Source organism: Salmo salar, chromosome ssa22 (genome assembly GCF_905237065.1).
Source record: "Salmo salar chromosome ssa22, Ssal_v3.1, whole genome shotgun sequence".
Lineage (NCBI taxonomy): Eukaryota > Metazoa > Chordata > Actinopteri > Salmoniformes > Salmonidae > Salmo > Salmo salar.
Window position 1 is genome coordinate 25512060 of NC_059463.1, and position 13755 is coordinate 25525814.

The following is a 13755-nucleotide window of genomic DNA, read 5'->3' on the forward strand; positions in this document are numbered from 1 at the left end:
GTGGCTAGCTTAACTGTCACGACTTCTGCCAAAGTCGATGCCCCTCCTTGTTCGGGTGGTGCTCGGCGGTCGACGTCACCGGTCTTCTAGCCATCACTGATCCATTTTTCATTTTCCATTGGTTTTGTCTTGTCTTCCTACACACCTGGTTTCAATCCCATTAATTACACGCTGTGTATTTAACTCTCTGTTTCCCCTCATGTCCTTGTCGGAGATTGTTAGTGGTTATTGTGTTTGTGTATTTGTATAGGTGTGCGACGGGTATGTTTACCCATGTTTATGTACGTTGGTTTTGTGGAGTTTGTTTTATAAAGATTAAACGACTCCAGTTACACCAAGTTGGTTTCTCCTGCGCCTGACTTCCCTGCCACCTACACACACCTATACCTACAATGACATTAACACATAACCTGGTGTGGTTGAGCCTCACTAGCCAGATGAAGCTAGCTGGCTGCTTATAACGTTAGCTTTGGGCAACAGGGTTGAGTAGCTGGCTAGCTATTTATATTCATGAACTGAAGTTCAATTTCAATAGGCAAACAACAAGTGGCAACCTAGCTAATACTTACTCACAGGATTCTTAAATCATTGCTAAGAATAATGGAAATGACTGCCGTTTCTACTGGTCATTGTTTTCGGGCTAGTTGTATTGGTGCTTGCTAGGTACCAAGCTAAACCTAGCTACCCCAGAAGATGCGGTCGAACAAATGATGCTTTATTACCAACGCGGTATTGTAAACACGTCATTCGTGGCCGGTGTTTGCTTGTTTGCAGAATTTTTTGTACAGCTTTGACAGTGCTACTGTGACTTTTTTGACACGCAAATAGCCAAACGGTGTTCCATAGTATGTATGTCGTGAAACTAATAGCAGTCATGTCAGGATGAGCCTGCAGGAAGGGTACCACATGAGGGAGGAGGATGTCTTCCCTGTAATGCACAGCGTTGAGATTGCCTACAATGACAACAAGCTCAGTCCGATGATGCTGTGACACACCGCCCCAGACCATGATGGACCCTCCACCTCCAAATCAATCAGAGTACAGGCCAGAGTACAGGCCTCGGGGGAAACGCTCATTCCTTCGACGATAAACGCAAATCCGATCATCACCCCTGGTGAGACAAAACCGCGACTCGTCAGTGAAGAGCACTTTTTGCCAGTCCTGTCTGGTTCAGCGACGGTGGGTTTGTGCCCATAAGTGACGTTGTTGCCGGTGATGTCTGGTGAGGACCTGCCTTACAACAGGCCTACAAGCCCTCAGTCCAGCCTCTCTCAGCCTATTGCGGACAGTTTGAGCACTGATGGAGGGATTGTGCGTTCCTGGTGTAACTCGGGCAGTTGTTGTTGCCATCCTGTACCTGTCCCGCAGGTGTGATGTTCGGATGTACCGATCCTGTGCAGGTGTTGTTACACGTGGTCTGCCACTGCGAGGATGATCAGCTCTCTGACCTGTCTCCCTGTAGCGCTGTCTCACAGTATGGACATTGCAATTTATTGCCCTGGCCACATCTGCAGTCCTTATGCAGCATGCCGAAGGCACGTTCAGGCAGATGAGCGGGAACCCTGGGCATCTTTCTTTTGGTGTTTTTCAGAGTCAGTAGAAAGGCCTCTTTAGTGTCCTAAGTTTTCATAACTGTGACCTTAATTGCCTACCGTCTGTAAGCTGTTAGTGTCTTAACGACCGTTCCACAGGTGCATGTTCATTAATTGTTTATGGTTCATTGAACAAGCATGGGAAGGAGTGTTTGAACCCTTTACAATGAAGATCTGTGAAGTTATTTGGATTTTTACAAATTATCTTTGAAAGACAGGGTCCTGAAAAGGGACGTTTCTTTTTTTGCTGAGTTTAGGTTTGCACGTCAGCTTTGACAGCGGTTTTGCACATCGGGGCGTTAAACTAGACATTCCGATATGTTCACCCCTAATTATTACCAAGCGGTTAACTCAGGAGTCAAATATAAAGGCCTGGTCTGTCAGTGTGTGTGTTTCATATCTAAATGTGTGCATGTGTGTGTTTCATATCTAAATGTGTGCATGTGTGTGTTTCATATCTAAATGTGTGCATGTGTGTGTTTCATATCTAAATGTGTGCGTGTGTGTGTTTCATATCTAAATGTGTGCATGTGTGTGTTTCATATCTAAATGTGTGCGTGTGTGTGTTTCATATCTAAATGTGTGCATGTGTGTGTTTCCCATTCTACGTATTTGTCGACACCATTACCGTGCTGCTGTCTATGATGCAGGGTGGAGAGAGGTTTGTTAGTGTGAAGCGTGTGTAAACAAATCTTCACACACACAGAACACAGAGGCTTTTTAGCATGTGTAAAAAGATTTTCTTTCCAACTGCCAGAGAAATCAGGCCATATTACACAATCAAACACACACACACACACACACACACACTGAAATACACACACACACATGCCTGCACTGCAGATATCAGAGACTGGGAACCGCTATTTGTGTGGGTGTTAACAGCATCTGTTTACAGTATGTGTGTATGCTCGTGTGTGTAGCGGGTGCATTTCTTACATTTGTAAGTTGTTTTTGGCTGCAGCTGCTCCTTTACACACATGCACTCAATATGTGGGCAGCAGGTAGCCTAGCGATTAGAGTGTTGGGCCAGTAACTGAAAGGTCGCTGGTTCAAATACCTTAGCCAACAAGGTGAAAAACCTTTCGGTTACTGGCCCGACACTCTTAACCTTTCACTGAATCTATCCAGTATACGTGAGCTGTGTTTAATTCTAATCTCCACCTATTTCTTTCTCCCCCCTCTCTTTCTGTCTCTAGGAGTCCTACTCTGGTGAAGAACATGATTTCAGGCCTGGGCTTCGGTTCCCTAAACGCCAGCTACCAGGTTAGTGTATACACCTACACACACACTAGTTAGGAAGTTAGGCTAGTTTGTGGCACGTGTGCGGAAGCCAGTCACGATCAAGGGCACCAATATCAATTTCCTCGCACACGTCCAGAAACACTCCTCCCCACATGCACACACACACCTCCCAACACACAGACGTGCAGTGGTTCTTCCTTTAAAAGTTGCGGCATACTGCAGCACAGCTGGTTCTTCCTTTAAAAGTTGCGGCATACTGCAGCACAGCTGGTTCTTCCTTTAAAAGTTGCGGCATACTGCAGCACAGCTGGTTCTTCCTTTAAAAGTTGCGGCATACTGCAGCACAGCTGGTTCTTCCTTTAAAAGTTGCGGCATACTGCAGCACAGCTGGCGGGCTGCCGCACAATTCTGTGGCACGTTATTTAAGTGTCAGCCATTGTTGCCAGAATGACGCAATTTACCACAATCTACCACAAACGGTCGCGACATAAGCTCCAAACTTTTAAAGGAAGAACCACTGTACACATACACATTTTAGCAGACACTCTTATCCAGAGCGACTTACAGTAGTGAATACATTTCATACCTTTTTTTTTTCCCGTACTGGTCCCCCGTGGGAATCAAACCCACAACCCTGGTGTTACAAACACCATGCTCTACAAACTGAGCCACACGAGACACCTTACTCCATCCAACTATAACTCAGATGACTTATAGCATCAAGTATTTGTCAATTAAGGTCACTGCATGACATTTGTGCCTGTCCTATAAAATCAATTTCAGTCACTCCTATCACATGCACACACTCCCTCAATGAATGCTCTCTCACTTTCACTCTCTTTCTCTCTCTCTACCCTCTAACACACACACACACACACACACACACATACACACACACCACTAAACCCTTGAGCAGTGAAGTGTAGTGTGCAGGAGCCCCCTAGTGGTTGTATGTGGTAATCCTGAAGAGTTAGTCATCCAGGAAACACTGCTTTAGTCTTCAGCATTACTGACTATCAAATCAACGTTTATTCGTCACATACTCAGTTTACAGCAGGTTAAAACGGTGCAGCGAAATGCTCAGCAAGTACTCAACAGGACTAACCAGTCAAAGCATCTGTGTTACTGAATAAATACATGGGTTCTTCTTACTCACAAAGTTTATTTGTGGATCCATAAGTACTTGAAGTCAATTGTGATGTATGTGAGTGTCTTTTAATGTAAATCTGTGTGTTCCTGTGTGTGTCTATTAGGCGGCCCTTGCGGAGAGCAGTTTAACTCTGCTGAACAGCCAGGGCCTGGTTAACCCCTCATCTGCCGCCAGCCTCAACATGCTGCATGGGATGGGTCATGATGACGTCAGCTCCACTGTAGAACAGGTCAACAGTAACGGCAGCTGCAGCCCTACACTCAGCCCACAGCAGTATGGGTAAGACACACACACACAAACTCTCTCACAAACACACTCCCTCTCTCTTTCTCTGTCTTTCTCTAACGTGTCCCTCTGCCTTTCAGACACCAGGTCCATGTGAAGGAGGAGCCCACTGAGATCGAGGAGGACAGACGCTCCATGTCGCTCATGGCAACTGTCACTCAGAACATGGCTTTGCCTAGCGATCGGGATGACCGCGATTTGGATGATGAGCTTCCCACCGAGGAGCTGGAGTAGGATTGGATGAGCTGAACCAGTGGACGGGACTTTGAGGTTTAATCCCGCCCGCTCCATTGGAGTGAAGCGAATTGATGACCACATAAAAAAGAAGATAGAGATAAAAAAAAAAAGATAAAGATCATGATTTTTATAAAGCAAGAAACCAACAACATTGACAAACAGGGTTAGACCTCCGTTACATACCGACGCAAAAATAACACTCTGGAGCATTGCTTTATTCCCACACATTATCACCCACCTCACCCCCTCCTCCCTCCTCCTCACCCCCTCCTCCCTCACCCGATGAGCAGCGTATTGTCAGAGAGACAGCTCTCAGTGGTGATATGGAGGGAGGGTCCTCTTTCCTCTCCACTCTCCTCTCCCTGTTGATTCACACAGATGGTCTACCCACCCTACTGTCCTTTAGTGCTGGTAGTTTGATTTCCACACCACTTCAATATACATACAGGTGTGTGAGAGAGAGTGTGGAGATACACACACATCAGATCATGTGTATATATTGTTTGGAACAGTCACCAGGAGGTGTATAACTCTCCTCCTCTTCTCCGATCATATTAGTTCCTTTTTTTTTCTTCTTTTGCCTGAAAGAACTGCTGGGCTTTGAAATGGAAGGAAGGACAGTGGTTTTCTCAAAGATTACCCCACCTGCTCACACATCAGAAACCAAGCGTACAAACCAGTCAATGACCCATAGGCGGGACTGAGACTGGATTGCAGGATTCTGCCCTATGCCAACTCTCTAGCCATTCTCTGCCCTATGCCCACTCTCTAGCCATTCTCTGCCCTATGCCCACTCTCTAGCCATTCTCTGCCCTATGCCCACTCTCTAGCCATTCTCTGCCCTATGCCCACTCTGTAGCCATTCTCTGCCCTATGCCCACTCTGTAGCCATTCTCTGCCCTATGCCCACTCTGTAGCCATTCTCTGCCCTATGCCCACTCTCTACCCATTCTCTGCCCTATGCCCACTCTGTAGCCATTCTCTGCCCTATGCCCACTCTGTAGCCATTCTCTGCCCTATGCCCACTCTCTAACCATTCTCTGCCCTAGGCCCACTCTCTACCCATTCTCTGCCCTATGCCCACTCTCTAACCATTCTCTGCCCTATGCCCACTCTCTACCCATTCTCTGCCCTATGCCCACTCTCTAACCATTCTCTGCCCTATGCCCACTCTCTAACCATTCTCTGCCCTATGCCCACTCTCTAACCATTCTCTGCCCTATGCCCACTCTCTACCCATTCTCTGCCCTATGCCCACTCTCTAACCATTCTCTGCCCTATGCCCACTCTCTACCCATTCTCTGCCCTATGCCCACTCTCTAACCATTCTCTGCCCTATGCCCACTCTCTAACCATTCTCTGCCCTATGCCCACTCTCTAACCATTCTCTGCCCTATGCCCACTCTCTACCCATTCTCTGCCCTATGCCCACTCTCTAACCATTCTCTGCCCTATGCCCACTCTCTAACCATTCTCTGCCCTATGCCCACTCTCTAACCATTCTCTGCCCTATGCCCACTCTCTAACCATTCTCTGCCCTATGCCCACTCTCTAACCATTCTCTGCCCTATGCCCACTCTCTAACCATTCTCTGCCCTATGCCCACTCTCTACCCATTCTCTGCCCTATGCCCACTCTCTACCCATTCTCTGCCCTATGCCCACTCTCTAACCATTCTCTGCCCTATGCCCACTCTCTAACCATTCTCTGCCCTATGCCCACTCTCTACCCATTCTCTGCCCTATGCCCACTCTCTAACCATTCTCTGCCCTATGCCCACTCTCTAACCATTCTCTGCCCTATGCCCACTCTCTAACCATTCTCTGCCCAAGCCAGACAAGACTCTCTTTACTCATTATGACAAACAAAAAAAGATGACATTGTTCCCCCCCAAAAAAGACCCTTTGGTGATTTACTCCTCCTTCATGTGTGATAGAGTGATGGGCACAGGCCAACCTGAGAGAGAGAGAAAAAGAGAGGGAGGAAGGAGAGATCATCTACACAGAGATATCTGACTAAAATAGTTTATGATTATGGGATACAAAACATTTTATATCCAAAAAGTGGTAGCTTTTTCACTTCCTTTTTTCTTTGATGTTATCTTCATTTATTTTGTAGGATTCATATTTCCATGGTGATATAATTCTGTTTCAAAGTGTATTTTGTAAAAATGCTTTGTTTGTTTTGTTTTTAGTTTTTATTAACTCTGCTTGTTCACACCATTCCAAACTAGTATTGGTGGCAAAGAAAGTACAGTATTGTCCCAAAATTCCCCATACCCCAGCCCACCATGAATACCTTTCTGTGTGTCTGGGTTTGCCAGTTTAGATGGCAGGAGATTGAGAATAGCACTTAGGATCGAGGGCCTCAGCTCCTGAGAACACTCACCAATAATCCCAACATTATCATCCATTTGTATTATTCCTTTTTAACTAACTTTCATTCCTTTTTATTTTATCTTCTCGTAGTTAGTTGAGAAACATCAGCTGTGATACAAAGCAATGCTTGAAAAAATATATTATGGCAGTCAGAGAATACCTCATCCCACAAATTTCCACCCGGAAGTGTGTGCAAAATGTTAAAGAAGTAAGGGGGAATTCTTTGTGTGGGACACCAAAACGTGGCAACTCTGCTCAGTTTCATTTCAAAAAGTTCTATTGTTACTATAGTTACTGTATAGAAGCTGTCTGCAATTCACTGTGTGAGTTGAACTCAAAGGAATAGCACGTGAGATTTAAAATCTTTTGTTTTCAGTGAGCGTAAAAGCATTACCTTCTCTGCAGTGCCATACCAAATTTAAACACATTATTTTTATGTATTTTCTGCTTTTTCTCCCATTTTTTATTTTTGTTACAGGTAACCAAAGAAATGTGTAGAAAACCAAAAACCCTGTAGTTTATTTTTCCCCTTTTGAGTTTTTCCTCTAAAGAACTGGCCAAAAGACAATAAACATCTGACATTTAAATTATTATTGTATTATCATAACTCTTACGTTGAATTTGTTCATGACATTACTGGTCATTCCAAAAACCAAAGTATAAAATGCTGAATAGAATTTGGTGATGTTAAAATCTTTTTACATGTGTTTAACTGGTGCAAATGACGACTCACATTAGGTATGCTATGGTTGAAGGCCAGAAACAGTATTAACAAACAACCCTTTTGCAGTTCCTTAGATAAATAAAGAAAGCACTTAGGATTTAAATCTCTATCTCTCCATGCTCAGGCTACCTGTGTTTCAAACACAACCTTATGACAGGCTCCACTGTAGGCAAGCCTAAGATGGGATTCAGGGTTAAAGATGACAAATAATTATCTTACCCTCATTAGGCACTTGAACACAACATTTATATACCTTTATGTGACACTAGAAGCCAGCAAAAAAAGAAGTGGGCTGTTGTCAGTTGTCCATTAACTGGGATACCGTGTAAAACAAAAAATACATTTTTATTGCACTGTAATAATGCATTTTTTGATTAATTTCCTCAACCAAAACAATATTTTCATTGTGAAACTCTATACATTCAAACATCCCTTTGTGCTATGCAGGAGAATGTCATTTTTTTGACCCGGCTCCCAGTTTGATTGAATAGGACCAAAAGTCCCATTGTCTAGCAGAGAACAGTTTACTTAATGTACTTTCTTTACTCCTCACCTACAGTCTACTCTGGCAGACACAACAGTTTAACAAATACCAAAAATGGCAGGTCTTATAATAAATAGGAACAAAATGCTAATGTTTCGCTCTTATAATGTCTTCATGCTCTCACATTGCTACAGAAACACGTTCATATCCCCAGTCTGTGAGTAGTTGTGATAGAGACTGTTTGAAGCTGGCTGTCATTCCAAACATCACATCAGTAGACAAACGGAGGGTTTTTCAGAACAGACATACCATTATGACCACTTGTGATATTTACAGCAAAGAGAGAACAACTGACAAACGACAAAATCATACCAATGAGAAAGGAACACACCAAGGGACATGTCAACTTAGGGATTTTTTCTAAAACAAAATTTGGGAACAGTTTTGTCAAATCAACTCTTGCACCATTTTCTTAGTTTTTTCTTTGTATTGACTTCCTGTGTAAAACAGCACTGTTTCCTGTCTAAGTAGGGTTATGATGCTTCACGTCATCAGACTGATTTATAACAAACAAAGTGGGAGAGGGACACCGAGAGTAAAAACCAAAAATAACACTACCTCCTTTTCAAAATGGTTCACAATAAAAGCCAATGGGAGACTGGAGACCAGAAATATTTCCGTTTTTTTTATTTAAATTCTTCCTCAATAATAATAGTGAAATATACCAAAACACAGCTTACTGTTAATACACATTAAGTGGGGCAGAAAAAGCTTGTCTGGCTATCTGAACTCCAAATTCACGAGCGTGAGCGCAAAACAAAGAGACGTTACAACAACATTACACCCCGTTAAAGATGACTACCTCTCCTAAAACCACAGATAACTGGTGCGTTCTCCTAAGAGTGAAGAGTGAAGTGGTCACCATGTTTAAAAGGTCTACTCTCAGCTGTGTATTATCGGCTCTCTCTATACTGGCCATTAGCATAAAACTCTGTGAACAGCCTCTTAACTGGGTGCTCTAATTGTATGCACGCATATTGATGAGCCGGCTTTGCCGGCAGCCAATGATAGTCCGGTCGTTAGCGGCGACTCAATGGGGCAGGAAGCTGGTTGTCAGGAGTGATGATGAGCAGAATGTGAGTGCCCTGCACCCGCCATTGGGCCACACACACACTAGTGCCCGCCACACGCCAGCGGCCCACACTACACATGAATGGAGATGGCAGCGATAAAGGAAACACCCACACACACTCACAGGCTGTAGTCAGTGTTCAGTCGAAAGGGCCCTTAGTATCAGTCAATAAGCCTCAGAGCTGGGAATTAAAGCCCTGTGACATGGAGCTGGCCCTTCACGGTGAATAGTGGCCCCTGTCACTAGGAGCCGGGCCCCTGTTGGCCCCTTGGTTCAGACAGCTGAGGAGAGGCTCTGAGTAACTAAAGATACTATCCAAAGACAAACACAGAGCTTGCTGGGAGACGGACAATAATAACAGCTTACAAAGGAATGAATGATTACTACTATTATTATTGTTATGATTCAAACTCTCATGAAAGAGGCACTGCTGCATTCAGTAAATAAATGATGTTTGAATTCTCATCCTTTAAGGTACACCTGTAAGCCAAGCTGTTTTATCAAGATGTAGATTGACATTCGTTGATGATGTTGACAGATCGCCATAGACACTTCTGTTCCTTCTCCAGTTTGGCTGTTATGATGTATTATTGTATATTAATGCTTGGCTTAGCTCTCGAGGGCATTCTTTACCATGATGTCTTTTTGATTTTCTCTTTTGTTCATTTAGTTATTGTAAAGCTTCCAGCTTGGATTCCTATACTGTATTGCTAATGCTGAAGTGTATGTATTTATCATATTAAGTGATGCAGGTATCTTTGTTGAATAGTTTTTCCTTTCTTCTTTTTTCATTTTCTTCATAAAACGTCTGGGACGATGATTTTTTAAGTGTATTATCTCTAAAAAATAAAATAATTAAAGTTAGATAAGTGGTTTAGGTAACAGCTGTTTGTATATTTATCTTAGCTAGGTCTATTTTGATACCTTTTGTCTCTGTACTGCATTTTTAAGGAAAGAAAAAGAAAAACAACAGTAAAACAAAAAGTTGACTTCGTTATGATGATACCTCAGAAGGACTTTTCTCTAAGACAGGACCAAAACCTCAGAAAAATAAGAGAAAGAGGAAAATAATTGAAGAAAATATGTAGCCCCTCTCTTGCTTTTAAAGATGGAGCGATGTAAAGGTGATGTTGTGGGTCCTTTATGTGCCAATCTGTGTCCTCTGACCCCTGACTACAGTCATTCCTCTGATGACCTTTAACTTACAGCGGTCAATCACTCAATAGGACAACTGGGCGTGGCCTTCAATCAAACACCTGATGGCATTTGTCCAATTAGAACTCTAACCAAAGGTGTTGTGAATGGCCAAGGCTTATCAGCTAACAGACCACCACAACTGTAACCAAACCAACCCTCGGCACTAATCTACCACAAGCTACTTCCCATACCTCAAACCATTCTTCGCTATCACCATCGCCATCATCTCTCCGACGAGCACTCTTCCTATTGGATCATTAGTGACTCCGGGGACCTAATTGGCCCCACCCCTGCTCTATGATTGGACAGCTCTTAGGTGTCATGTTGAGGGAAAGGGAACTTAAAGGACAGTTGCCCATGTTATTATGAACTTCACAGCCCCCCCAAAAAATGGAACTACCACTTCAGCTGTCCTCTGGTTGTATCTTAGGAATGTGTGTACATTTTCAGCAGTGGCTTTCTGTAACATTACTTAGTTTCAGTTTCTGTTTACCTCTATTTTATCTTTTTATTTTGTTCTGTTTGTTAATTTTTTGAAAGTGTGACCCAGGGGAATGGGTAAAGTAGGAGCAGGTGGTGGTTTTTAAGATGGTCTAAAAGAGGTTTAAAAAAAGGCGACTTTGCCACCGAGACCTTTGCCCTTTCACCCTTCCCTGGGTGGCCATGTAATGCCAGTCACTGCCCTTTTCCTCATGCTGTATAAAACACACATATATCTGTGTATTTGTAACCTGAATCTTCTTGTGTCTGTCCATGCAGACAATAAAACAGCTGTACAGTAGGTCTAGTTGCATGTAATCTGTACTAATTATTGACAATGGCATTATAAAATGCAATAAAATACTTATTACACTGTCTGACTGTGTCAGCGTGATGTTCTTTATCTGTCAAGATGTGCCACTGGTTTTACGCACATACACGCTATTCCTAGAGGTAAAGGGATGGTTCCGTAGTGCAGTCAAGTGCCTCATACACCTGCCCCACACCATAGCTGTATCCACTATTCCCTTGGCCCTACTCTCCCCCTTCCCCACCTTTCTCCCCAGCTCACCAATGTTTCACCCCTTCCTCTTGACTTTTAGAAAGAGCTCCATTGTGTGTGTCAGAGAGAGAGAGAGAGAGAGAGAGGAGAGAAATGTGCTTTGAATAAGAGCGGCAGACAGGGCGAGGCCTCAGAACAAACAGACTCCTGGCAAGGAGCACACTCACACAATACACACTCACACAATACACACTCACACAATACACACTCACACAATACACTCTCACACAATACACACTCACACAAGACACACACACAATACACACACACAATACACACTCACAATACACACTCACACAATACACAATACACACACTCACAATTCACACACACACACACACACACGCACACAATACACACACAATACACAATACAATACACACCCACACAATACACACACACAATACACACTCACACAATACACACACACACAGCACATACTGTAGGTGGACTCACTCATCACTCCAGCCTGATTGAGGAAAGGGAGAGAGTGTGAGAGCAGGGGTCCCAATGTGTGTGGTGTGTGAGTCAAGGGAAACATCTGGACTAGTAGAGGTATGGAGTGTGTCTGGTGAGAGACATTTGATCCTCTACCAGTCTCGCCATCTCATTTAGCTGATGACATTTGTCAAATCATATTCACCACTTTGACTGCGTGACGTAGTGGTCACCCTGTTTTTTCCTCTGTTGTACTGCTCACCCTGTTTTTTCCTCTGTTGTAGTGCTCACCCTGTTTTTTCCTCTGTTGTACTGCTCACCCTGTTTTTTCCTCTGTTGTAGTGCTCACCCTGTTTTTTCCTGTGTTGTACTGCTCACCCTGTTTTTTCCTGTTGTAGTGCTGACCCTGTTTTTTCCTCTGTTGTAGTGCTCACCCTGTTTTTCCTCTGTTGTAGTGCTGACCCTGTTTTTTCCTCTGTTGTACTGCTCACCCTGTTTTTTCCTGTTGTAGTGCTCACCCTGTTTTTTCCTGTGTTGTAGTGCTCACCCTGTTTTTTCCTCTGTTGTACTGCTCACCCTGTTTTTTCCTGTGTTGTACTGCTCACCCTGTTTTTTCCTGTTGTAGTGCTCACCCTGTTTTTTCCTCTGTTGTACTGCTCACCCTGTTTTTTCCTGTGTTGTACTGCTCACCCTGTTTTTCCTGTGTTGTAGTGCTCACCCTGTTTTTTCCTCTGTTGTAGTGCTCACCCTGTTTTTTCCTCTGTTGTTGTGCTCACCCTGTTTTTTCCTCTGTTGTAGTGCTCACCCTGTTTTTTCCTCTGTTGTACTGCTCACCCTGTTTTTTTCCTCTGTTGTAGTGCTCACCCTGTTTTTTTCCTGTGTTGTAGTGCTCACCCTGTTTTTTCCTCTGTTGTAGTGCTCACCCTGTTTTTTCCTGTGTTGTAGTGCTCACCCTGATTTTTCCTCTGTTGTAGTGCTCACCCTGTTTTTTCCTCTGTTGTAGTGCTCATTAATTCATGTTATGTCTGCATTCTCTAACATCACAGTGATAACAGTGAGTAAATCCTCAGCCTGCTCTCTGCCCTTACCCTGTTTTGTGTTTCACCTCCGTTAAAGGTCAGGGATTCGGGAGGGACAGCTGATCCTAGATCTGTGCCTATGGGTGATTTCTACCTGGAGTGAGCAGGTCAGCTGCGGTTGCTGTGATACAGTGTGTGGCCACCAGGAGGGGTAAACAAACCAGACAACAGAAGCAACAGCTTCAATACATAGCCTGGAGAACACAGAGCCTGTTTACATACTCTAAACATGATTCCTTCCTTTTGTCCTTCCAACTTGACAGCCTGAAGGACACAGGGTCTGTTCCCATACTGTAGACATGATTCCTTCCTTTCAACTAGACACAGCCTGAAGGACACAACTGGGTCTGTTCACATGTTATACTGTAGAAATGCTTCATTCACTCCTTCCTTCCTTCCTTCGTCCCTTGAGGTAATCACTGATTTGACCAGGTTTGGATTGGTGAAAGCCATTGGGTGGAGACCTTGGGTGTGTTTCCATAATGGGTAACTAAAGATACTATCCAAATACAAACAGAGCTTAGTGTACACCCTCACTTGCTGGGAGACGGACAATAATAACAGCTTACAAAGGAATGAATGATTACTACTATTATTATTGTTATGATCCAAACTCTCATGAAAGAGGCATTGCTGCATTCAATAAATAAATGATGTTTGAATTCTCATCCTCTAAGGTACACCTGTAAGCCAAGCTGTTTTATCAAGATGTAGATTGACATTCGTTGATGATGTTGACAGATCGCCATAGACACTTCTGTTCCTTCTCCAG

General features: G+C 43.7%; 1 protein-coding gene across 7 annotated transcripts in view; it reads left to right on the top strand.

The window, feature by feature from the left end:
* foxp4 (forkhead box P4) overlaps positions 1-11281 on the top strand; it is a 178592-nt gene extending 167311 nt beyond the window's left edge. For all 7 annotated transcript variants that reach the window (XM_014166823.2, XM_045705236.1, XM_014166826.2 and 4 more), the window contains 3 exons: positions 2792-2858; positions 4091-4266; positions 4353-11281. In XM_014166823.2, the coding sequence (XP_014022298.1) occupies positions 2792-2858; positions 4091-4266; positions 4353-4506 (397 nt within the window). In that variant the 3' untranslated portion in view covers positions 4507-11281. The remainder of the gene's footprint in view (positions 1-2791; positions 2859-4090; positions 4267-4352) is intronic.
* Positions 11282-13755: the final 2474 nt, after the last annotated feature.